The sequence below is a fragment of the Ambystoma mexicanum genome, chromosome 2q (assembly GCF_040938575.1).
Source record: "Ambystoma mexicanum isolate Mex_15411 chromosome 2q, UKY_AmexF1_1, whole genome shotgun sequence".
Lineage (NCBI taxonomy): Eukaryota > Metazoa > Chordata > Amphibia > Caudata > Ambystomatidae > Ambystoma > Ambystoma mexicanum.
In genome coordinates this window covers 1439696846-1439723705 of record NC_090924.1, presented here as the reverse complement: position 1 = coordinate 1439723705, position 26860 = coordinate 1439696846, and the positions used below count along the sequence as shown (strand labels likewise).

General features: G+C 49.0%; 1 protein-coding gene across 1 annotated transcript in view; it reads left to right on the top strand.

Annotated features, from left to right (window-relative positions):
* Positions 1–26860, top strand: part of LOC138570244 (E3 ubiquitin-protein ligase TRIM15-like) — a 541749-nt gene that overhangs the window by 37570 nt on the left and 477319 nt on the right. The window contains exon 2 of the mRNA XM_069648994.1: positions 739–834. Within this exon, the coding sequence (XP_069505095.1) occupies positions 829–834 (6 nt within the window). The 5' untranslated portion in view covers positions 739–828. The remainder of the gene's footprint in view (positions 1–738; positions 835–26860) is intronic.

Here is a 26860-nt window from a genome sequence, read left to right as displayed (position 1 = left end):
TCCCCATTTAGCCAGATGGTGTACCACTCCAAACTCCTCTTCTGCAACTGGGGACAACAGTAGACATGTCCCGCTCGCTCCTTACAATCAGAGCTGTGATTCATGCCCTCTGGAAAAGCACCCTGAAGACATTGGGGCTCATTACACGGTAGGCGGTGGACCAAGGTGCTATTAGCACCTTGGTCCATGCCGGTAAAATACCGGCACCACCTTGGAGGAAATGGGAATTACCGCCCTATTCCAAGGTTGGCGGGGCGGTAATTCCCCCTTCCCCCATTGCCCTTCCCCATTCCTGTTTTTGCCCCATAGGGCATAATGGGAATGGGGAAGGTGCTAATTACGGTACCGCAAATTGCGGTACCGTAATTAGCACCCTGGTCCCTTTGCGGGTTGGTTTTTAACGCCTGCTAAAAAGCAGGTGTTAAAGTACCAACCCGCAAGGGGACCTCGTAATCAGGCGGTAAGGGTTAACGGTCACTGGTACCATTACCGGTGACCGTTAACCCTTAACGCCTTCCGTGTAATGAGGCCCATTGTGTTTAGGAGCCAGGAGCACTTTCCTTCCTAACCAGATTTCCTCACTTTCTTTCAGTGCACAGGACTATGAAATGCCCTTTTCATTTCTACAGGCAGTCGCATTTGCTTATGCATGCAACCTTGTCAATGTTACTCATTTGTATAGTGAAAACATAAAAATGTCAAGGCAACTTTTTAACCCATGACCTTTCGTCTTTGCAGAATAAATTGGAGGGCTGGTTGTCACCTCTAAGAAAAGAGAAGGGCAAGATATTGGCATCAAAACTGAAAGAAGAAGCAGATTCCAAATCAATGAGGGTAAGTGTGTGTGTGTGTGTGTGTGTGTCTGTGTGTACGTGTAAGTGACCCAGCACATTTTTCGGAGTGTCCTTGTCTGCAGGTCAACGATTAACTGAACTCTAGATAAGACAAATCATTTTGAGAAGCCTCTAACTCATTTCTGCAGCACACTGTGAAGTTCGTTGGAGAATTTTGTGAAGCTCTCTACATGGAGGAGCTAACTTACAGGGTATGGAGCAAAAGCAAATCCCATTTAAATTCCAACCAAAACTGCTTGATTGATTAATGCCGATCATGGACAGGAACTTTGGTCTGGTTCCGATTGCTTGCTTAGTTCGGTGAAAATGTGTTCAGCGTTTAAAAAAAAAAAACGCTTCCAAAAAACAAACAACCTATATCAGTTGGGTTTGTGAGCAGTTCTTGAACCCAAATCCAGGTTGTGATTGATGTATGTGAAACTGACAATTGAAAGTTGTACCCAGGGTGGAGACTGCACAACACTGCCTGAGGGTAGTGGGTGGAGCAGCCAAGTGTGCCAGGTGCCGCCACCTGACGTGTGATGTTGGGACAAAAAAGAGGTGCATCTGCGACCCACAGACCACTCCACCTTGACCCTGGACTAAGGCAAAGAACTCTTATTGTCAACTCACCTGTAATTCCACTACCACTCTTAGGGCAAGGAGATGCATGACTGTCTCTTTACATTATGGTCCCTTTTTCCCCACCGTCTAGTTGGAGGAAAACATGTGAAATTCTAACAAGAATTGTTAAGTGGCAGCATGCCAACGGCATGTGGTGCAGAGTCGGTGTGGCCACTGAGCTTTCCCACCTCATGATATAACTGTCATTTGCGGAGTTCGGGCTGAGTTCAGTCTGCGGCAGTCGCTGGTCCTGTTGGTTGCTGTGAGGAGCTGCTGCTACACCCATCGTTTCGGAGATCCAGTGTTTTGGATCACTTCTTCTTTAAGAAAAAGAAGCTCTACTCCCTTTAAAAACTCGCCCGGAGCGCGGAGCGCGCGCGGAGCTCGGGCTGAGTTCAGTCTGCGGCAGTCCGCGGCCGTACGCCGCCGTACGCCGCTGAGGTGAAGACCCGCCGGAGAGAAGGTAAGAAACCTGCCTCCATGGCTGAGTTGGGGCCCCTGACTCGTGCCATGTCCAGACAAACATTACAATCCAATGGCAAGTTGGACTCCCTTAGAGCGGAGGGCTCCCTGTCCGCCTATCCAGCTGAGCCCGAGCCAATGGATGTGGCTGTGATTCGGGAATTGAATCCATCGACTGTGTCCTCCTTTCAGAGAGACTGTGCGCCTAAGGAGGGTTTGTCAGACGGCTCCTTGGGGAGTCATGACTGGGAGCAGCAGAGGCTGAGTGGGCCCCGCATGGTGGGCAAAGCACTCCCCAGCCTAGGCTCAGGCTTTGCCCACTCCACAAATTCATCAAGCCCACACTCGTCACTTGAATCCTTGATGCCTGGCTGCATCCATAGTCCCTCCTGTAATCCCTGTGCCGTTACATCACGGCGTCAGTCTTTAATTCCTGACCTAGCGCCTGAACTACTGAGCGATCCCTTAGTGTCACCACCAGATCTGGAAGCGGGTGAATCCCCTCAGTTGATTGCGTCATATTCACAGACAGCGACGGACTTGTCCGTGGCAGTACCTTCTGTCCCTGTGGTCGGCCAGGAGGAATCTTCGATCGACGAAGTCTGTGCATTCATTATAACCAACGATCACACCAAATTGAAGCGAAATGCCTCCGTCCCTGTCACGAATGACTCTCACCATGCGAACGAAGGAATAATGGGAAGACCGCTGCATGAGTGCGATGTGACGGACCTCGAACTCATTGAACACGAGAAAGAAATGGTGTTGGTCTCTACTAATGCTGAAATATTCGAACTAACGAACCTTGCCAACACTTGTAACCATCAAACACTGGAGGTAGAATCGAGCCTCGAACCCTCTGACGATATGGAAGTGAGATTAGATCCATTTTCGAACAAAGATCCGAAAGCATTTCCAAGATCAAGCGATGAGATTGCGATTAATCTGAGTAAAGCCAAAGCAATTCGGAAAGAGAGATGTGCTACTGCCGAGTTGCAAAACTCACAGGCATACTCCCCTGCATGCAGCATAAACTCATCTCAGGTGTTAGATCTAGCAGGACGTGAAGCTAGACTCGCGGAACGCCTGAAAGCTGACTTTGATACAATGAAAGAACGCTTGTCTATAGGCCCCTCAAGAACTGGAATGGAGCCCCTTGGCACCTACATTAGAAAGCCTCGCCCAGTCGGCCCCTATAATGCCGCAATGGTCTCCCCTCCGCAAATGTTCCATCACGTATCAAGAGAGGCGCAGAGAAATGCTGATGAAGCCTCAAGCCATCAGAGAAACAGTCTCTCACGGCTAGAGAATCTAGGGGGGGACAGCGTCTCCAGTAACAACCAAAACTCATTGACGAAGATTGTATCCACCTGTTCCACCCCGAGAACCCCGTTAAACTTCAAACCTACGAGTAACAACAGGACCGGACTTGGAGAAATGGGGTCTAGGAAGCAAAAGGACCCAATGATCCTGTTTGATGGTAACACAGAGGGTGATGCGGCCGCAGCCTACAAATCAAATCTGTCGGCTGCCGCCGCTCTTCAAATTCATAACAATGTGTTAGCTGCATCATCGGTTGCTTTATTACCCTTCACCAAATTATACGAAAACTTACATGAGGCGCTGCAATCAAATGGAGGGCTACTGTCCCACATCATTGAAAAATTAGTCAAACAAGAACAACAAATTGCACAGTTGCAAGACAACCTTGAATCTGATAAAACAGCGCTGTCAGAGATCCAAAAGCAAGTAAATGAAGGTATGGCAAAAGGAAATCAGGAAAAGAACGACTTGATAACATCAATTGCTGCCTGCCTAAAGCAATCAATCACACTAATGAGATCGATGCGTTCAATGGAGCCTATAACACCGACTCCTAAAGCAAAAGAAACCACTGGAACCCCTCATTCCGACTCAATGGAATTAATGCCGAAAAACCCAGCCGTGTCCAACGACGTGGCAATAATAGTAGGGCCTGTGGAGCCACCTTCTATGTCTTCTAACCTTAAGCAAGGACTAGATGAGTGTGAACCCAAGTCCCAAGACTCCATTAAATGTGCCACTCAAACCCGACCAAGCTCATCTTTCGGGATTTTCTTTGGAGCAGCAAAAAATTTTAAAGGAACAGGAAAAAATCCAACATTGGAGAAAGAAAATCGCTGAGAAACCTAAAAAGCTGCTAGCCACTGACAACACCCCGAAGAAACGGAAAGAAAAGAAAAAACATTGTGAACCTCGCAATCAAACTAACAAATCTAGAAAATGTATACGCAATCTGACGTCTCCGGCCAAACCGAATTTCTTTCTAAGAACTCAAAAATGTAATGCACCAATGCCGTCTAAAGAGACCGCAAGTAGGAGTAAAGTTGTCGGTGAACCTATAGCTGAAAAGGGAAACCCCAAAAAACGCCAGAGAGTGGAAACGGAAGAAGTTGAAAGCCCAGCCCAAACCTCGTCTATTGACCTCTGCAATTTATCAACGTATTCAATAGAAGATGACTGCGAGACAAACAACCCAAACGCCTCAATTATTTCGACGAGCAGCTTGGAATCAAATGAATCCCTCAATTCTAACCAAAATGAATCCTATACATCCAAGGGAAAAAGGGCGGGAAACCCTTGGATATTAAAATCCAAATCTCTCTCGAAGGCCTCCGTGCATCAGGCTAAATTGCACTGTAAAAACCAAAAAATGCCCAGAGGCGATTTGTCAGACGTGGACTCCTTAACACAAGGCTTAGGTGGCAGCCCCATTAACATGAGAAATCTAAATCCCAAATGTACAGCCGGACAAAGATTACATCAGGCGGTGAAGACCAGGCCTAGAATCCATGAATCAACGGCACGAATTGCAATCACGAACATCCACAAAGATGATCCTGATGTGAACTTGAACAGAAGGAATGTTATGCGCCTCTTACACTCGGTACCGGCTCTGAGAACTGTGACGTCTAATGACATTGCTATTATCGAATATGTGTCTGAGAAATTCGCTGACAAAGTATATCTTCACATATCTTCCAAAGCAGTACGCAATACAATTCTGGCAGCAAAGGATGAAATTCTGCAGTTTGGCTTTGAGACAAGGGAAGTATCGTCCGACTTGGCAAGTCATAGACCAGTTAATTTAATGAATCCGTTAAACAGCTTCGGACATAAAGTGTCCTCTCAAGATCACCGGAGGAGTGAATTAAGAAAACAACTAAGACCTGAACCGCCTACGCCCCACTCTGGGAAAATCAACAAATACGGGGCTGGCTCAAAATAGCTAGTCTCCGACAAAGAGATGAAATTGACTTCCCTGATCTCCTGGAATACGAGAGGCTTCCGTCATCTCTATGAAAGTTTTCTGATTGAGCTGAATGATAATCTCATAATTTGTCTACAGGAAACATGGTTAAGATGTCCTCCCGTGAAAGAAGGCTATGCCACAATGCTGAATCCTGCAGGAAAAAATTCTCATGGACGCCCTTTCTCCGGCCTGATAACCATGATGAAAATCGGATGTGATTGGAAGGTGCTTAGAAGTGAAAACCCAAATCTGTTTGTGCAATGTACGCTGATGCAACAAAAAAGTCACGATGGGAACAATCCACAACAACTCCTCGTATTAAATGTATACTGGAATCCGGCGATGATCACCACCAAACGATTTATAGGCACGGTAACAAATCTGTTGGACAAGCACATGCACAAGAAGAACAATATCATACTACTAATATGTGGTGACATGAACTTGTCCTGGTTTTCTGAGAAGGGCGTGCGAATATCCAATGACCGTGCCAACAGCCCCTCAAATCGGGAGAGAAGGATCATCTGGGATAATATCATGGAGGCGTATGATTGTGATATGGTCAACGGTCAAATTGATGGCGACAGGCCCCCTAAAATCACGTGGCAGAATTTGTGCACTGCAAAGGTTTTGGACTATATATGGGTCTCAAAACATGCCTGGAACACACTTCATGAATTGAATGTAACCCCCACAAAAATCAGTGACCATAACCCGTTAGTATTACATCTGAGGATACATTCAGGAACAAATAAGTCAACAGCGTCTCAAGCTCTGGAAGTAAACAACGGAAAAAACAGGCTACGAATATCTACTGCTCAGATATCCAGTCTAACGGCGAAACTGGACGAAGCAGACCGTCTGTCTCTGTGTAACGTGGATTATGTATCACTCTTACCGCTGAAAAGTTTACCGACCTTGTGGAAGAAAAATTCCGAGAAAAAACATACCCATGAATGGAGCACAAGAGTCAACGAAGAAAAAAAGCGCCTAAAGAGTGATATACGCAAGCTGAAAGCGCAAGGTGGTATTAACAGCGCCATCCTAATAAAAAAAAGGTCCCAAACATACCGTAATTGGTCTAAGGCATTTAAATTCCAACGCGACCAAGAAAGAGGCGAACTCATGCTGACCATGATAAGATCACACAAATGCAGAGACATCTGGCACACTCTAAACAACTGTACAGCCGACCAACGGACGCAAATGGCAAACGTGGTCACGGAGGCGGAGTGGAATAAACATTTTTTTAAGGTTTTCTCAGGAGATAATGAAATTGATATCAAACAAAGAAACCTAAGGTCTGTAAACTGGGACTGCACCGAAACTAGGGAGGACATCCTATTTGCCATTGAAAAACTGAACAACTCGCGAGCCGCTGGGCCAGACGGCATTTCCAACGTTATGCTCAAACATCACAAATCGGAATGGGCAAAATTGATCGAAATTCTATTTGCCAACATCAAAAAGCTTAGAGAGATACCGGCATCGTGGACATCTGCAATTATAGTCCCTATATTTAAGAAAGGCGATCGAGCTGTTCCGGCAAACTATCGCCCTATCGCCTTACTGGACACCATCGGCAAAGTGTTTGCGAACTTCCTGCAAAAAAAACTAACGAAGTGGGCTAACACGAGAGGAATCACTGATCCCAGACAAACGGGCTTTAGGAAAGGCGTTGGAACTGAAAACAACCTGACCCTGTTAAACCTACTGAAGTTGAATGCTATGGAAAAAAAACTCAGTTGTTTATAGCATTCATTGATCTCCATCAAGCCTTCGACTGCATAGATCGGGAAACCTTGTGGGCCAAATTAATCAACTGGAATTGTCCAGAGGAGATTCTGTTCCCCATCATTGCATTGCATACAGCCACGACCATTCAGATAAGGCTAAATGAAGCCGGAACTCTATCGGATAAAATGAAGACCCAGAGAGGTGTAAAACAGGGATGCCCTATTGCAGCATGCTTGTTTAAACTATTCATTGCGGATATTCCATCAGCACTGAAAGAGGTGCGTTGCTTTCCACCGAAACTGAATGGATCCCACCTAAACTGCTTAATATACGCAGACGACATAATCCTAATAGATACCACGCCGATCGGCCTACAACGTCTATTACATAAATTATACCAATACATGAATACAAACCATCTGAAGATAAATACGTCAAAAACAAAAATTATGAAGATTGGAACGCTGAAAGGAACAAAGAAAAAATGTTTCAAGTGGCAAATTGGAAATACGAGTCTTGAGGAAGTAAACAAATTCAGATACCTAGGTATAATGATATCCTCCTCGATATGTGAGAAGAGCTGGTCAAGAAATCTACTATGTCGTATGAATACCTTGGCCATCCAAGGAACCAGAATCCATAACCTTTTCGGTAAATTTTCCCTGACCCCAATTCGGCTATTCTACTTGCAAAAAGTAATTCCATGTGTCACCTACGGAACCGAAGCCGGTTGGAATCTCGATTACAACATCTGGGCAAAACTGGAAGGATATTTCTGGCGACGTGTCTTAAAGCTACCGAAATGCTTCTCAACATCAATAATAAGGCATGAACTTGCCTTGGATGCTCTACACACAACAGTTATTTGGAAATCAATAGCTCTTCTGAGGAAGATGACAATAATAGAGAAAGAACCCGCCTACGAAATCTTAGCAATCGACGATGTGTGCCCTTCAAAGATGATCCTAAACATCTGGGCCACAAGAATTCACGACATCATGCGAGCAGCCAATATAAGCAAGGAAATGCTGGTAAAATGGCCTCAACTCGCAAAGAAAAAACTAAAAGAATGGGCTTGGGTACAAAACATCGAGCGTCTGGAGAAAATGGCATCTGCGCCCAAATTGGGACCAACCATCAACAAGTGAAATAAGATGCCGAGATATCTTACTCAGTTTCCTTCTAGACATCACCGTGACCGCTTTCTTCATCTGCGAATGAATGCGCTACGAACAAAAGAAGTTTTACTAAGACGGAAAGCCCCAACGATCTGTGACAACTGGTGCAGATTTTGTCTAAAGGAAACCGAAACCATAAAACATTTGGTGATTGGTTGCACTAAACTGAATTCAATTAGATCGATACATCTGAGCAAATATGCACCAACAAACGGCAACATGGAGGATTGGTGGTTTAGAATACTGAGTGGGAGCTCCGTATTTCTAACTTGCTCGGTGATAAACTTTATCGACATGCTCGATGTATAAGATTGTAGGCCGGATATGAGAACTGTAATCCTTGAGCTTCCTTATTAGAATGGGGAAATGATTAAGAAATAGTTTTTCAAAAAGTTTATTATTAAACTAAAAAAAAAAAAAAAAAAAATAACTGTCATTTGAAGAGAGAGCGTCTGCCTGGCAGCCTCCTCATGACATCTAGTTACATTTTACTGCTTGAAAAGCTAGCTCAAAGAGATTCCAGGTTAGTTTTTGGCTGCGAGCAGCAGGAAGTGGCTGAATATTTTCTATAGTGCCACTTAATTACGAGAACAAAAAATTAGACCGAGATTGTGCATTGCATATTCCTCAATTTTGTATCCCAGGAACTAAAGTTCTCCAGCATGGGTCTGGCATGGATTCACATGCTCATGAATAGTCCCCGTCGTCAGGCTGAGAATCCTCGGTAAAAAGGAACAACTGTTTCTCTTTCATTTAAAACTGTATTTCTCTTCTAAATCAATCACTTTCCTCTGGGTCATACTGCCCCCATCCCATGACCGTTGTTTCCCTAAGCACCACCTCTGGCAGCCATCTTCAGATTTTTACTGCACATTTCAGTGTTGGGAATCCTCGAGTTGTTCTCCGATCACTTTCCGATACTTTTTAAATATTTTTCCGAGTTTTTTGGGGAAATATATTTTTGTTCCTTTGGAACGTCTTTTTCGCTTTATTCAACATCTGCCATCAATGGGGGCCCCATTGTCGGCGAAGCTATGTGCCCCTTAAGGGCCTTTTCATCTAATTTTCTGGAAGGCCTACTTGGGCCTACGTCGCGCACTCCGACCATGACAGAGGAGAAGGAAGGAAGGTCCCTCTTCAGGCCATGCACAGCATGCGGCCTACGGAACATCTTTGTGGAAGACCAACACGAAGAATGCCTTTACTCTCTACATCCAGAGCACGATGAGGAGGGATGCAACATATGCCGTGGTTTCTCCAAGAAAACCATGAAGGACAGGCACAGCAGGTTGGCAGCTTGGCTAGAATCGAGCAAGGCCTCTTTCCCCTCCGGGTGCCATGCCTCAACCGGGACCGGACGGTCGGAGAGCGGTCTCCTTCCCAAAAGTAGTCGAAGTTCTTTGAGGCTGACCTACCCGTAGGGGCCCAAAACAAGGCCAAGGACCGCAAGGTGTTTCCACTGGGTCGCTGCTGGTCCCAGTTTGGACAGGCCTCGATTGCCTTCACCAGCCAACTCCACAGTCAGCCGGGTCGTCCAAGAGGCCAGAGGTGGGCAAGAAACCCACTTCGAAAATGACGCAGCTAAGGGCTCTGTCAGACGCTACAGAGGCACTGACGGTGAAGACGGCTATGGCGGGTGGCACCGACCCGGCAGGGGTGGTCCCACTGTAAAAGAAGACTAAATTGCCTCCTAGATAAGTCCGTCGAGGTGGCTGCGAAAGCGGCCCTCCCCAGACCCTGTCGTCTCGACGGCTTCGAGGAATAAGTCTTAAAATCCATCGTCGTCAGCCTCTGTTCCCCCAGACAGTGAGGGGAAGATACGACAGGGAGCTGTTTTACAAGATGGCTTTGTTTCCGGAATTCCGCCCCGAAGACAAGCAGGTTGAGGCGCTAGAGATCCTCCAGGAGGGCGAAGTGGCATCGGACCATGCCATCAGTGTGGCCCTGGACATCGCGGACACAGGGTTCCGCCAGATGGGGAACGGTGTGCGCCTCCATCGTCGTGGCTGGTTGAAAGCCACCAACTTTCAGCAGGAAGTTCAGACGAGGGTCCTGGACATGCCGTTTGACGGGGACAATGTCTTTGGGAAGGCCCGGGCCATAGCAACACTGCTTTTCCTTTCCTACCTCAGGAGGCAAGTCTGGAAGATTGTCAAAGGGTTTCGGCGGCAGATCGTCGTCCTACTGTAAACCCTCCCATTTCACGACCCAGGAAGCCTACAGGGGTCGTCCAAGGCCTCGGGGGAGGGGGAGAAGGGGGGTGGCCGCCGTTGTTGCTCCCATGGTGGCATGCAGGCCCTGAAGCAGGATTGAACCGGCCAGGACGTTGGCCCCCATCCTGGCACCCCAGTGGGAGGGCCGGCTGGTGGTCTTTATCAGCAAGTGGAAGATCTCCACCGACCGATGGGTGCTGGACGCTCTCGCTCACGGACACAGTCTAGAATTCCAGCAGAAGTGTCCTTGGATACCACCGGTGGCCCGAAAGGAGCAGCACATCCCTCAGCTCCTGCAAGAGCGGTACGGGCCATGTTATGAAAAGGAGCATTAGAGCGAGTTCCAAAGGGACTCTGGGGCTCCAGAGTTTACTCCAGTTACCTCTTAGTTAGTAAAAAAGAAGACCGGTGGCTGGAGGCCCATTATTGACCTGTAACGACTAAACAAGTTCCTTAAGTCTCAAATATTCAGGATGTTCACGTTACTGCATGTGCGCCAACAGGAAGAAGGGGATTTCCTGACGTAGCTGGATCTAGAGGACGCTTACTTCCACGTCCCCATTCACGAGAAGCATCAGCAGTTCCTGTGCTTCGTCGTACAGGGAAAGCACTACTAATTCAAGGGTCTTCCCTTCGGAATAAAGTTGGCACCCAGGGTGTTCACGAAGGGCCTGGCGCCAGTGGCGGCCCATCAACGTCAGCAAGGGATACATGTGTACCCGTACCTCAACGACTGGCACATCCGGGCCAGGTCAAGGGAAATCGCCGTCAACCACACTGACATGACCATCCAATGCTGACGGATCTGGGATTCTCTGTGAATTATCCAAAGCCCTGCTAGATTTCGTCCCAGGATGCACTCTTCCTGCGGTTCAGGCTCAACACAGTCTCCTGCCTGGTGGCCCCATCGCAAGAGAGGATCGTGGCCATCTTGGGCAAGGTGCAATAGCTGTTGACAATGAAGATCGCCACGGTACGGCCCATCAAGTCGCTGCTCGGCATGATGTCGTTGTGTATCTACCTGATCAGACTCTGTAGGTTGCAGATGCAACCACTCCCGGAGTTCCTAGACGCTCGGTGGGTCAAGTGTCCGGAAGCTTCACGGACAGGATTGTTCTCGACGAGGTGTTCCGTCGAGCGATAAGATTGTGGAACGTATGCTCCAACATCGACGGGGAATGGATTTCCCGAGTCCCCTGTACCAGGATACTGTCACCACGCTGGACCTCTTCACGCCAGAGGCTTGTGGCTGCCGGAGGAGCGGGACCTCCACATCAATGTCCTGGAACTGCGAGCAGTGTTTTGGGCCCTCAGATCATTCCTTCCATCCCTCAAGGGCAAGGTGGTGAGGGTCTTCATGGACAATAGCACCACAATGTTTTTCATCAGGAAACAGGAGGGCACCAGATCCCCAGCGCTCTCCAAAGAGGCGGAGGACATGTGGCACTTCTCATTCCTTTTCACCTGGCAGAACACCATTTCCAACTCCCTCAGCAGGGAGCTGCGCTCTTGCCATGAGTGGGAGCTTCGGCAGGATCAAGTGGACAGCCTCTTCCTCAGGTGGGGCAGAAATCAGATTGATCTGTTTGCGACAGCGACAAACTTCAAATGCCAGAGGTTCACCAGCAGGGGAGCATGGGGGACGCGTTCTCCTTCCTGTGGGAAGGCCTGTTCTGTACGCGTTCCTCCCATTGCCTCTACTGCTACGAGTCATCGGTCAACTCAAACAGTGCCAGTGCAGGATGATCCTCGTCGCCCCGGCGTGGCTGAGGCAGATTTGGTACCTGGACCTTCTCAGCCTGTCGACGTCCCCTCCGAGCAAGCTGCCAGTGGTCTCGGATCTGCTCGCCAGAGGAGGAGGCGGAATTCTGCACCACAACACAGGATCGCTGAACCTGAATGCCTGGCTCCTGCAACCTTAGAGTTCGGTGGGTACGAGCTGCAGGCGGACTGCAGGGAGGTCCTTGCCAGGGCCAGAGCATCAGCAAAGTCCTACGGGCACAAGTGTAAGCGTTTCGCGACTTGGTGCCAGTCTCAGAAGATCAACCCTCCGAGGATCACGGCCCCTCATATCCTTCCATACTTGTTGTCGTTAGCTGAGCCGGGGCTGGCGCACGCCTCCATAAAGGTGCATCTGGCGGTGATCTCCCGCTACACCAGGTCTCTGGGACAGTCTTCTCTTTGGTCGCACTGTCTAGTCAAGGAGTTCCTCAAAGGACTGTTTCGATCATTCCCGCCGGTGAAGGCGCCTGCCCCAGCGTGGGAGCTCAACTTGGATGGTGGAAGACAGCTTTTCTCGTGGCCATCACCACGCCAGAAGGTTAGGTGAAATCCAGGCCCTGTCCTGCAAACAGCCTTATCTGACTTTCCACGAGACGAGTTTTATCCAAGGCTTCCATTTCCAGGTGGGTCTCCGGCTGTATCACACTATGTCACTGCGCTGTCCACCAGAGCGGCTGCTGCGACAACGGCGTTCCTGTCTGGTGTGCCCTTGCTGGACATCTGCAGGGCTGCTACGTGGAGATCTATGCACCCCTTCATGAGATTCTACTGTGTCGACAGGGATCCCAGAGAGGAGTCCAGGGTCGGCCAGGCAGTACTACACACCTGTTCGCTTGAAGGTGAGCCTGGTCCGGAGGTAAGAGTAACTGCTTCTGTTGAGCATTGCAACCTCTGGTGGTTGTGCATATGTGTACTGCTATGTATTCTTTATTCATGAGCATGTGAATTCATGCCAGACCCCATGCTGGAGAAGGAACCAGTTACTTACCTGTAACTGTTGTTCTCCAGCATGGGTTTGGCATGAATTCACATGCGAACCCTCCCTCCTGCCTCTCTGCGGCTCTTCTTGGTCATACTGCCACTTTGCGTGCTTACCAAATCTAAAGATGGCTGCCAGAGGAGGGGCTTAGGGAGAGGGCAGTCATTGACTGGTGGCAGTATGACCCAGAGCTCAGTGATTGATTCATAGGAGAAAGACAGTTTGTAAGTGAAATTTAAACAGTTTATTTCTTTTACCGACGATTCCCAGCCTGATAACGGGGAATATTCATGAGCATGTGAATCCGTGCCAGACCCCATGCTGGAGAAGGTTTATTTACTTTCCTGTAACTGTTGTTCTCCAACATGGGTCTGGCATGGATTCACATGCGAACCCTCCCTACGGCCCCTCTGCTGCTCTTCTTCATCATGCTGCCACTTTACATGCTTACCAAATCTGAAGATGGCTGCCAGAGGCGGGGCTTAGGCAGAGGACTATCATTGGACGGGGGCCGTATGACCCATAAAACAGTGATTGGTTTAGAAGAGAAATACAGTTTTAAATGAAGGAGAAACTGTTTTTTCTTTTTACTCAGGATTCCCAGCCTGACGACGGGGAATACTCCATGAGCATGTGAATCCATGCCAAGCCCATGCTGGAGAACCAAGAGTTACAGGGAAGTAACTAAACCACCTTCTCCTTAACATTACATAGTGAGAACAAAACATGTTTTATTAATTGGCGTTCCATGAGTGGTATTGTCGCAGGTCAACAACACATTTGAACATCCTTCTTACTCCATTTTCACATTATTATAGGTCTCAAGAAGCATTATTCGCCGCCAAGTCCCATAGGCTCTTGTCTTTGGATGTGATGTACATGTGAGATAGTTTGCCTGCTCTTGAATATGTTGAGGGCAGAGGTATGTGATGGAATGTTTTAGGAAATCCATTTCTTCTCTAATATTGGATTATCTTGAATATAAGCATATATTAAACATTTAACAGGATGGTGCATCACCACAGGTAAAACATGACAGGTTTTCATTTAATACTTTTGAATTCCGACTCCATATATTTTAGCCAGTGACTTCTATGGAACTGGCCAATTGTCTTTAAATCATTGTTAGGAGAGATTTTCAGAACCAGCCCCGTGGGAGGTTCGGAGAGACCAAGATGGGTGATGAGCGAGTGCTTTTCAAACCTGGTCTTACAAAACTCTCTCAAGGTAGTGTAGGCTGAGCAGCAATTCAGGCTTAGGCTGTCTGGCTGGTGTTTAAGTACAGTTGACAGCACTTTGAGGCAGTCAAGTAAAAGAGTTCCATACAGGAGTATAACAATATACTATTTATTAGGGTTTAGTATACATGCAGTTAAGAATACAATTTAGGGGGGCGCTGTTGAGCAGCCATCAAGATGGCTGCCTAGCTTGTGAGCTCCGTGTAACGCCGCTGCAAATCCGACAGCATCTGCGGTCTGCTGCTTCCCTGCGACCAGATTCTCGATCCCCTTTCCTCCCCACGACCGGGGCTATGCTCCGCTGCAATCTGGACCCGAATCGGACCCCTGGAGCCTGGGATCGGCTTGTGCGGCCCCCTCGAGGCTGCTGTGGCGCGCGGCGGCCCAGGGTTCATTCTCCTGGCTCAGCCTTCTCACGGCTGCCGCTCCTTCGCCGCCTACTGTGGCCGTCTGCTGGGCTCCCGGGCCGTGTGTTCCGGGCTGTGATTCGTGAGGCATGGGCGGCCTGTGACCTGCGCTGGGGGCGCCGTGAGTCGGGCTGCGCTTCTGCTGGCTGGGCCGTTGCTCGACTCTTTCGGCTGGCCTGTGCCCTCCATTGCCCTCCTCCTGCTTGTACCTGGGCGCCGCCGGCCACATCGCGCCCGGGCCTGCCGTCTGGAGCGCCTGGGGTTCCGCGCCCGCTCCGCTCTACGGTGCTTCTCAGCATTCCACCGAGGGAACTGCGCCTGCCCCTGGGACTGCCTCGCACGGACTTGACATCCGGGGAGCCGGAGCTCGCCGTCCCTGCATCTGTGGCCTGGGCTGACCTGGGCCCCGCACTGCTCCACCCTGCCCTGCCGCGGACGACTGCCTGCTCCACGCCTGGACCTGCCTTGCTGGGGGCCTGCTGGAGCGCCGCCTGCGGCTTCGTTCCTTTGCTGGCTGTGTTGCAGGTGAGGGACTGCTTGGGTGAACTTTATTATCCTCTCACCTGACTGCTAACTGTACTCGGAGTGGCTCCCGGGACGTGCGGCTTGGTCTCAGCCCGTATCTGCCGCTCTGGCCCCCCATCCGTTTTTTTCCCTGTCATTACCCTCATTGGTCCTCTGTTGCTCCTCCGCTGGTTCCTCAAGAGAGTTCTGGCCCACGCCCGAACAACCGGCATAGAGGGCCCTGTTCCGACGCCTATTCCCTGGCGCCACACCGCCGGCCATCTCTAAAACACAACTCTGGGCTGCCCTGGGACCTTAAGGAACATTGCCTTCACTGCACCGTGGACCATTTGCCCTCGCCACCTGCCCTCCTTGTTGCGTCTGGTTGGGTGTTGGATCGGATACTGGTCTTCTCCATCGTGGTGGCAGGATCGCATAATCACTGCCGCTGCTCCGCATCTCCCTGACGCTGTGGACCCCGCTGCTTTCACCCATGAACCGTATACACGTTTGCAAGCTGGCGTTCTGCTTTCCTGATTGCGGGGCTTGTGGTGTGCCTTCCCCCGTATCGCCACACCAAGTGCCTTTCTCTTTCGACATGCTCTCCCTGTCCCTACTCTGAGCAATCCGTGTCCCAACATCATTCGCCAAGATGTCCAACAGATCTCGGAATACTAATAAAACCGGGGCCATGGATAAATTTGCCAAACCTACCCCGAGGTCCGACTCGGCCCACACGTCAGGCGATCAGGCGGACGATGCGCACCCCGCCGAGGCACCTGCCGCAGACCTCACATCGATGATGGAATCCATGGCTAGAAACTTTGCAGCCTTTCATGAAAAGCTCGATGACATTAATGCCAATGAAGCATCGCTCAGGGCCAAGTTGGGCCAACAGGGGACTAGAATCACGGAGGCCGAAAACAGAATTGGAACCAACGAAGACAGCATTGCCACGCTCCAGGGCACTGTGTCCACCCTGGCCACGGACATGAAGGCGGTCAGGGCCAAGTGTGATGACCTCGAATCCAGGTCGCGCAGAAATGATATACGCATCGTTGGTGTCCCGGAGAATGCGCTGAAGGGCCGACTTGAACCGGCAGTCGAGAATCTTTTGAAGGAACTACTGGGTGATCCAGTCATGTCACCCTTCTTTACCATTGAAAGGGCCCACAGGGCGCTCTCGCCGCGCCCTAAACCTGGCGATTTCCCGAGGCCCATTATTGCGAAGGTTTTGAGCTTCAAAGATCGTGACCTGATTCTCCGCCTCGCACGGGAAAAGGGCGAACTACGCATGGACTCGCAGGTGATCAGAATTTTCCCCAACTTTTCTACCGGAGTTCAACAGGAGCGCCGCCAGTTCCTTGGAGTGAAGAAACTTCTTAGAGAAAGGAACGTTCCCTATGCCATCCTTTTCCCTGCACGTTTGAAGTTCACGTTCAATAACAAATTATATTTCTTCACGGTGCCGTCTGAAGCGGTGAAATTCATTGAGGCACATGTTCCCCTGCAACCTCCTGAGGATGACGCTACGAACAATGACTGATCTCCATGTTTACCCCGTGATGTCTCGTTGCCACGACCATAGATTGGTCAACTCATACCACTTTTTGGTCGCACCCATGTGTGTTTATACTCCCGCATTCATTCTGGTATAATGCTCCTCTACATATGTCTAACTTTTGCTTTCTCCACTCACTTGCCATGGAGTAACGGTTTCCCGCCCTGCTCTACTGATCTCATTTACGTTTATTGCCCCTGGTTCACCTTACTGTTACGCCTGGTTGCTGGGTACCTGAACCAATATGGGCCATGTGTTGCCCTCCGTTCCCGGTTCAGTAATACAGGGACATTCATAATATGAACGCTATCACTGTTTGTTTTGTAACGGAACCTGCTGGTTCCTAGCGTGCTTCTACACGGCAATAGCGCACCCCACTGCGATTGCACTGTTCTTGGATACGCCCTTGTTGTGGGCTAGCCCCTGTTGGGCCGTTGGGCGGACTGGGCCAAGTTGGGGTCGGCCCAGCTCTGCACTGTTGAGGGTGGGTGTGGTTCACACTGCTGACTTTGCGTTGGTGGTGAGGGTGGTTGGTGGGTATGGGGTAAAAGAAAAAGAAGGCATTCAAGGTCTCTTGGCGCGCACAGAGGTACACCGCGACCGCACTTCCGTCATTAACTTCGGGCACACACACTACTGATGGGCCTGGGATATTCACTGATGTGTTCATTGTGAGATTGTGTATCTACTACTGAAATGTCCGCCGTCATAATGTCTTGGAATATCTGCGGATTAAGCAATTACACTAAGGCCCGTAAGATCATGGCCTTCGGTAATAGGCATAGCTGCAAAGTGCAAACTTCTACAGTGCAAACTTCTACAGGAGACACACTCAAACGCCCATATTCCGGGCACCATGGCCCCGTCATGGGGCCCCGCCAGATTCTTCACTTCCTATTCCTCCCAATCCAGGGGCTTCCTCACTATGATTCATAAATCGATCAAATTCATACTGCATAAGAGCTATATAGACCCCGAGGGTCGCTACGTTATACTGCACTGCACCCTGGTGAACAGAGAATAATTACTTGTTAACACATATTGCCCTAACGTCGACTCTCCTGAATTCTTTGATGCGGTGACCACTATACTGCTGGGCTATGTGGGTGTCCAGATTATATGGGGGGGGGATTTGAACCTTCTTCTGGACACTGTCCTGGACAGGACTGGCACGGCCCCTCGTCCCCTATCCAGCGCCGCACGTAGGCTCCATGGACATATGCGGACACTTAATGTTCACGATGTCTGGCGGACACTACACCCCCAGGGCCGGGAGTACACTTATTATTCGTCTGTGCACGACAGCTCGTCCAGAATAGACCTGTTCTTCGTGTCCAGCGAAACCATGGGCAGGGTGGAGGGGTTCCAGATCCTCCCTCGCACATTATCAGACCACGCTCCTGTTACTCTGGTGGTGAGACTATGTATGCCTGTCCCGACACTTAGTTCCTGGCGATTCAAATCTGAGGCCCTCAGGGATATTGTGTTTAGGGCCGACATCCTGGCTGACATCACATCCTTCTTTGAGCACAACTCTCCTCAGGGCACTTCAGCAGCGGTTAGATGGGATGCCTTCAAAGTGTATATTAGGGGAATGTCCATCTCTCGGGAGGCTCGTGTACTAAAAACAATTCGAGCCGCCCTCGGTCGTTCCGAAGCCAAATTGAAGCAACTCGAGCTGCAATGCACCACCGGTGCTGATCCCGCCACATTGGCCCAAATTAGCGAGGAGCTGCAGGCATATAATGCTCTCGCCACCAGCGAAATCCAATACTTTAGTCGCCCACAGGCCGCTAGGAAATACGGCGAGGGGGACAGACCGGGGAAAACACTAGCTAAGTTGGTGAGAGGGGAGATGGGTCGTGCCCAGATCACCTCCGTCAAGGATCAATTCGACAATGTACAGTGGGCGGATCAACAGATTTTGGGTGTATTCACTGAGTTCTATAGGTCCTTATACTCCCAACCTGTCGAACACACCGAACATCGCATGCGAGAGTTGCTCGCCCAGATCCCCACCACTGAAATTTCCCCTGCCACCCGCGACCAGCTGGACTCCCCGATCACACTTGACGAAATAGTGTCGGCCATCTCAAACCTGCCCAAAGGCAAGGCGCCCGGGCCCGACGGCCTTACTGCCAAGTTCTACCAAGTTCACGTGGCCATACTAGCCCCCAGATTACTCGAGGTCTGGGACGAAGCACTCCGCGTCTCTATCCTTCCTCCCTCAATGCGTGAGGCTGTCATCATGGTCTCGGTCAAGCCTGGTAAACCAGCCGACGAGTGTGGGTCCTACAGACCTCTTTCCCTTATGAATCTTGACACCAAAATCTTTGCAAAGATTATAGCGAACCGCTTTTTGCCCATTATGCCATACTTAGTCCATGAAGATCAGGCTGGCTTCGTCCCCGGCAGGTCCACCTCCCATAATATTAGGAGATTGTTTAATGTTATGTCCCGTATAGATCAAGACGCCCAGGCCGTGGCGGTCACCTTAGACGCTCAGAAGGCCTTTGACATGGTCTCGTGGAACTATATGTGGCTGGTGCTTGAGACAATGGGCGTCGGCCCCAACATGATTGGGTTTATCAAATTACTTTATGCCTCCCCCATGGCACGAGTCAGGATTAATTCTTTGACATCTGACCCTTTCACACTTTTTAGGGGTACCCGGCAGGGTTGCCCCTTCTCCCCGATCCTTTTCGCACTCGCTATAGAGCCAATGGCGGATTTTGTGCGTGCAGGTCACGCCCGCAAGGGAATAAGGCTGAAAGATGACCCCGAAATCTTCTCCCTATATGCAGATGATGTGCTATTATATATTAGAGAGCCCACAACCCACATACTGAGGGACATCACGCGCATCGGCACTTACTCCGGCTTCACGATTAATTATTCAAAGTCAGAGATCTTCCCGCTTACTAAATCTACCCACCTACCCACCAACCCACTACTGAGTACCCCCTTCGCTGGTCCCCGAACAGCATCAGATACCTGGGTGTGCAGATTTCCTTAACTAAATCCACTCTACTCGCCGACAATTACTCTGCCGTGGCACAAACGGTTGAGGCCAAGTTGTCAAGGTGGCGCTCTCTTCCATTGTCCATGGCGGGTCGACTTTCTCTCATTAAAATAGTTTTGCTCCCCAAGCTTCTTTACACCTTTGGCAATGTTCCTATATGGCCTGGGAGGGGTTACTTCACTAAGCTACACACACTATGCGCGGAGTTCCTATGGCACTCCGGTGCGGTGCGCAAGAAGTGGTCGGACATGGCACTCCCATATAAACAAGGGGGTCTTACTGCTCCAGATTTGATACTCTACTGGACCGCGTCCCAGGCTCAACATGCCACCCACTGGTATCCTGGCTCCCCAATGCGGCCACATGTCAAGTTGGAGCGACTTGCGACCGCTGACACCAACATTATGTCCCTCATTCTACATCGTTATTACAAACCTGATACTCCCATTGACCCTGTCGGTGCGACCATTCATGCCTGGAAACGCCTGCTGTATCCGACACCCGAATCCTCCCCCTACTATAAATGGCTCCCGGCGTGGGACTTCCCCGGTCTGGAACCCACACATGACGCTGCTTTAGCTCAACACTGGGGCGCTTTGGGATATCAAGCACTGTCCAACTTCTACCCCGAAGGCAGGTTCATCGATCCCCAAACTTGGAAACGTCGTCACACTAGATCCGCCCTAGAGACCCTCCAATACTATAGATTATGGGCTGCGTTCCGTACTACATGGCCCTCATTCCCAGATGAGCCCCCGGATAATCCAGCTATTGCTTACATTGCCAACTCGGGTGGCGCCTGCGGCGTGGTCTCCTCACTATATAAGATCCTACAGGAGTGCACCGCTACCCCAGCTCTCAGGGCACGGGGCGACTGGGCAAACGAACTGGGCCTGGAAATATCCGATGGCGCCTGGGCTGACATGTGCCTACACACACAAAAATTGTCCCTCAACTTCCGCCACCGCGCCATGCAGTACAAACTTCTTAATAGGCTCTACTACACCCCACGCAGGACCAAAAGGTTCATCCGCACCGTGGCTGCCCTGTGCCCTCGGTGTGGTGCTGAGGAAGCTGACCATTTGCATATGTTTTGGGCTTGCAGGGTGCTGTCCGGGTTTTGGGGAAGCATTCTGGAAACACTTTCTGCAATAACTGACTCTGTTGTTGACCCTGACCCCCTGGCGGTCCTGTTCGGGGCCTGGAAAACTGATGGCTCCAGACGCCTAGCCACCTTTTTAAACATAAGCTGTATGATTGCCAAAAAGTGTATACTCCAGAGTAGGAAATCCCCCTCTCCCCCGACCTTTCACAAGTGGCTCGGTTTACTCACCTGGTCACGGAATTGTGAGGAGGAATACCTGAGCATGCTCCCGGCCCATTCTCGCCCCAAGAATATTTGGAATGAATTTAACACTTATCTTAACAACCTAAGCGAGGGCAATCCAGTGTCCGGTCTGTCCCCTGCCCCACTGGGCTCTGACTGTACTTTATGTGCCCCTGTTGTTGCTCCTTCTCAGGCACCGCTATGATGTACATGCTGTGATTGCTGTGTCCTATTTGATGTGCTGTTCCACAATGTAATTGCTGTATACATTTGTTGCTCTGTGCGTTGCCTTGTGTACCTCTGCCGTCAAAAATAAAAATATTAAAAAAATTAAAAAAAATTAAAAAAAAGAATACAATTTACTACAAAACACAAACACATCTAAATAAAGTTTTTATCCCTACAGTCAGGTGAACCTTTGAACGATGACTTTTGCAGATATTCTATTGCTAATAACCTTTTGAATTGTTCTGTCTTAGACATAGTGAAAGTCTGGCCTGGGCACCCCAAAACTTGAATATATTGTGCAAATTCGTCTGAAGGTTCAAAAGGTAGTAAGCATAGAAAAGAATTGTTTTTTGACTGATTCTTTTTATTTTCCTATAGGGGCAAATGTGCATCAATTGAACAAGCACATAAAGAAAACCATTGGATGGATTTGCACAAAATAAGAAACCATTTGGTTTGGTGGTGTAAATCGTCCCCGGGTCCAAAAGGACCTTTAAATATCTCCCACAGTGTATGAAGCCACCATGTTTTATGTCTGTGAGCAATTCAGTCCATAATCCTGTGGGAACGCAAAAAAGAAAAGCTTTCAAATTGATATTCAGAGAGAACAGGGAGGCTTTGCGTAAGGGTGTGGGTGAGGAGAGTGAGTAAGGGCCCGGTAGTCCGTTTTACACTTTGAGGGCTACAGGGCCTCTTCCTGTCTAACCGCTTTCTGCTCTTTACTGCTGAAGGGGACACCTACCCCGGCCATAGGCCAAGGCCTTTGGCCACTGCTAAAAGCCATGGGTGCAGTCGCCATGGCTTTTTACACTAATTGCTGGAAAGTGGCAGTGTCCATGGCCACTGGGCCAGGGTTATTTACTTCCAAAGGGGACACTGGTCTCGTCCATAGGCTGTAGCCACTAGCCATGGTATTTTACCTTAAATGGTGCAAAGTTGCCAATGCCGAAGGCTATGCCCAGTGTTATTGTTGTTCGAGTAGCTTTGAGTAGTAACGCGCTTTACAGAGGTATACAACAATACTGATGCGTAACAGCGCTTTTCAGAGGTAACAGAAGGTATCCATCGAAATGAGTTCCCTCAAATTACTATCCAACTAAATATATTTATGGAAAACCCTTTCCATATAAATGCATTTTCATTGAATACATTTAGTTGGATTTCGATTTTTGGCTTGGGTTAGAGTTCGGGTTAGAGTTTGGGTTAGAGTTTGGGAGTGGTGCCCTTGGGGGTTGTGGGAGAACCCCCCAATAAACAAACACTAAAACACTACATGAAGCTGGCCAGTGCCGAAATACTTTAAAGATTTTAGCACTGGAAAGCTACATGTAACGTTTTAACGTGAAAAATAAATGCATCGACATGCTATCTTTTACATTTAAAAGTACATGTCCATCAAATATAGGAATGTTTCGATGGAAAGTTTCGATGGATATGTACTTTCAAATGTAAAAGATAGCATTTCGATGCATTTATTTTCGGTTCATTTATTTCAATCGATTTCTTTTGCGATTGATTTTGTTTGTTGGAAAGACCATAAACCACAACAGAACAGGTATACAGTGGGGGGTAGGATACAGAGTGGCACAGATGAGGGCTACAACTGTACAGAGTGGCAGACAGCGTCTAGCGAGTCAGGTGGCACGGGGGTGACGTGATGGCCTTGGTGTTGAGGAGGAGAGATTCCTTGAAGAGGTGGGTCTTGAGTTATTTTCTGAATTGTAGGAGCGTGGCGACAAGTCTGATGCTGATGGGGAGGAGGTTCCATAGTCTTTGGGTGTAGGCAGTGGTCCTTTTGCTGCAGCGAATTTCACATCTGCACATGTCTTGCACTGTGGTGCGCTGTCTGCCGGAGATGCTGAGTTTCTCCACAAGGTAGCTGGATGACTTGAGGGCGACAGCCTTATAGATGATGCAGCAAGACTTAAAGGGCATTTGTGTGTGCAGTTGGAGCCAGTGAAGGTCGATGAGAGAGGGGGCGATATGGTTGTACCTGCATAGAACCTTTGAGGCGTGCGGCCACGTGTAGGACACTTTTCAGGGGGACGACGGGAGGCCTTGGAGTAGGACATTGCCTCTATCCAGATGGGATAGGACCTGTGCTTGAACGGTGGATATAAGCTGTCCAGAGGGAGGAAGGTCTTGCCTTTCCGCTGGAGGGGGAGCTGATACCAAGCTGTCAGAGGTTTCCTAGCTATGTATGTCTTGAAGGAGAGGTGTTTGTTGATGTGGAATCCGAGGGACTTGGCGCAGGAGGTGAGCTTGGGTGTGAAGCCCTCATGGTTCATGGTTGATAGCCAGTTCTGTATGTCTGCGTGATCGGTATTGTTGGTGAGGAGTAGGAATTCGGGTTTGAAGGAGTTGAGCTTCAAGTATGCACTGGACAATCAAGACTTGATCAGCGAGATACAGGTTTTGAGCCTATGGATGTCCTTGATGGGAGTCGATCTTGAGGTATAGCTGTGTGTCGTCTGCGTATTGTTGGATTTGGATGTTGTGTGTGGCCAGGAGGGCTCCCAGCGTGTCCATGTATAGATTGAAGATCACTGGGGAGAGGATGTTACCCTTTGGGACTCCACAGGTGATGGGTAGCATTGGCGATCTAGAGGAGTCCATCTGAACAAACTGCTGACGGTTGGCGAGGTAAGACTTGAACCAGCGTAGGACAAGGTTGCTAATCCCCATGCGCCAATGTAGGGTGGCCTACTGTGTCAAAAGTGCCAATAGGTTGAGTAGAACCAGGAGGCAGGGGTAGCCGTCATCAAGGATGGTGTGGGCATCGCCAACCACCTGTATGGTTGCCGTCTCTGTGCTGCATCTGGGTTTGATCCCGGATTGGTAGGTTTGGAGGAGATTGTTGGTGTTGATGTGTTGCTGCAGTTGTGTGGCCAAAAGCCATGGCTAGTGAGCCACGTTCCTTTTATCTTAATTGGTGTAAAGCAGCCAGTGGCCATGGCCAAAGGCCATGCCCAGGAAGCCATGGTCTTTTTTTTATCTTAATTGGTGGAAAGTGGCAGTGGCCGTAGGCCGTGGATATTGAGCCATGGGTATTCACTGCTAAAAGGGCCACTGGTCACAACCATAGGCCATGCCTAGTGGACATGGGTCTTTTATCTTAATTGGTGGAAAGTGGCAGTGGGCACTGGCCACAACCATAGGCAATGGCCAGTGGCCATCTAATGCTAAAAGGAATACTGGCCACAAACATACGCAATGGCCAGTGGCCCATGACTATTTACTGTTAAAAGGACCACTGGCCACAGTCATAGGCAATGGGTGCAGAGTGCAAGGGAGCCTTGATAGTTCCTACCCTTGTCTAGACTTGAACTCTTTGAGACTCTGGAACTACGTACCGGGTATGGAAGGACTGCTCATGTTAAATACCTGCCTTGAATGTAGAAGACAGGTGTATGATAGGCTGTCCGGTCATTTGGTCGACAGACAATTGGTCGACAGACAAATGGTCGACGCAATTTGGTCGAAAGACAAATGGTCGAATTTTTTTTTTTATTTTTATATATATTTTTCAGGTTTTCGTTTAGGAAAAAAAGGGTTTTTAAGCGAAAAAAGGGGGCTGGGGGACCCCCCCCCCCAAAAAAAGTGAAAATACAAAAAAATGCGACCATTTGTCTTTCGACCAAATTGCGTCGACCATTTGTCCTGTCGACCTTTTTTTTCCGACCAAATGACCTGTAACCGTATGATAGATATCTTTAACCACTTTCTCTCCCACTTTTTTTGAATTGCTATAGTTGAATTGCTTTTTACTGTTTGTAGTGGAAAGTGTTGTGTAACCTCATTTTAAGATTACAGTGTGTGTTTGTGTATGTATATTTCAGAGGCTTGTGGTTCTGCTTAGAATCACATGATTTGCATAGGCCGACATCTAGTGGTAGGTGCAGAGTATTGCATGACTTGTTTTCGAAGTTCACAAAGGGGCGTCGACTGGGTGTGTTTGTAATACTCTCCCTAGTGTGACATGTACTGTACCCATGGTCCTTCACGCATCGAGGTCCCTCAGATTGATTTTTTCCCCCCCGCCATAGTGGACAGTCGCATTATGTGGAGCTTGTATCGTTGCTACCTAATCTTGACTATACAGTTATTTAATATTATTCCGTCTTCGACGAGCATATCGATGGAAGTCATCGCCTGCAAAAAATCTCAGCAAATTCTTCAGACTTATGGCTGAGGCCTACACCAGGCTTTGGCTCTACAGTAGGGTTTTTTTTTTTCTTTCTACATATTGACATTTACTTTAGCGAATGCGCATTCCCACTCATATTTATTTTACACTTGTCTAGCTGCCTTGATACTTATTTACCATTATGGAATGGACTCCCTTTAAATATTGTCCATCCTGTAACAAAAAATCCCAGTGGAAAGACACCCATCGGGTCTGTAATCACTCTCTTCCCTGTGATCACCCTGAAAGGCGTTGCGCATCGTTCAAGCTTTTTTGCCCCTAGACACTCAAAGAGCGACACGCAAAATGGTGGGTGGCCTACACAATGCACGCCAAATCCATTTCTCCTACCGGCGCGGATGCCTGGGAAGACTATCAGCAAGGCAGTGACAGCTCTTTTTCTGAGGCCGGTGACATAGGAGAGGAATCAATAGACTCCTGCGTGTCTGTCACCAGATTCACAAGGTGCGCCGAAGGCTCTGTTATGGTGAAATCGCCTGGTGACAGTGACACACACACTCGCATACACAAGGGGGTACGCATCATAAGCACACAAGCCCACACCAATATTTGATGGATTCTTCGACGAAGGCTCATGTGAAAACAACGGTTTTGTCGAAACATACATCGAAATCTTTAGGACCCTCGCATTCTAAGCCTGCTGTGCCTTCGCACTTGCGTCGGGTGCATGGCTCTAAAATAAAAAAAATGCATGTTGGTGCACATAAAATCTCGACGGTTCCTGTTTCCGTTCCGTCGAAACAGCCGTCAAAACAACTTTTTTGATCCAAACAAACAATGTCTCAGTCCTTGCATAACCAGAAGAAACCGTAGTACTCAGAAGACCTAGTCTCGGGAAGATAACTCAGTGGCATAGCTCCCAACCCTTTTTGTCACCTAGGCGGGTGAAAACACCCGATTTTCTTTTTGGCGGGTGAGAGGCCCATTGAAGTGAATGGGCGTATGAGGGACTTGGCGGGTGAATCGTCTGCTTTGAAGGCGGGTGACACCCGCCAAAAGCGGGTGAGTTGAGAGCTATGCAGTGGGCAACACGTACGCCTTGGAAGCAAGACGATGCAGAGCAACACAGTTTAGATCCCCGGGTCCACGCTAAACCTCTGGGTATAAAGCACGTTATAAATAACCAATTACAATTGTGTTTCCCCTCCAAGAAATCCCTAGGACGGGTACATGGACTAAAGAGGTTTGAACAAACTATGGACAAGGTTTATGAATTTGTCACCTTCATGGATAAATGCCCAATTAGACGTAAGACACTTCTTTGGA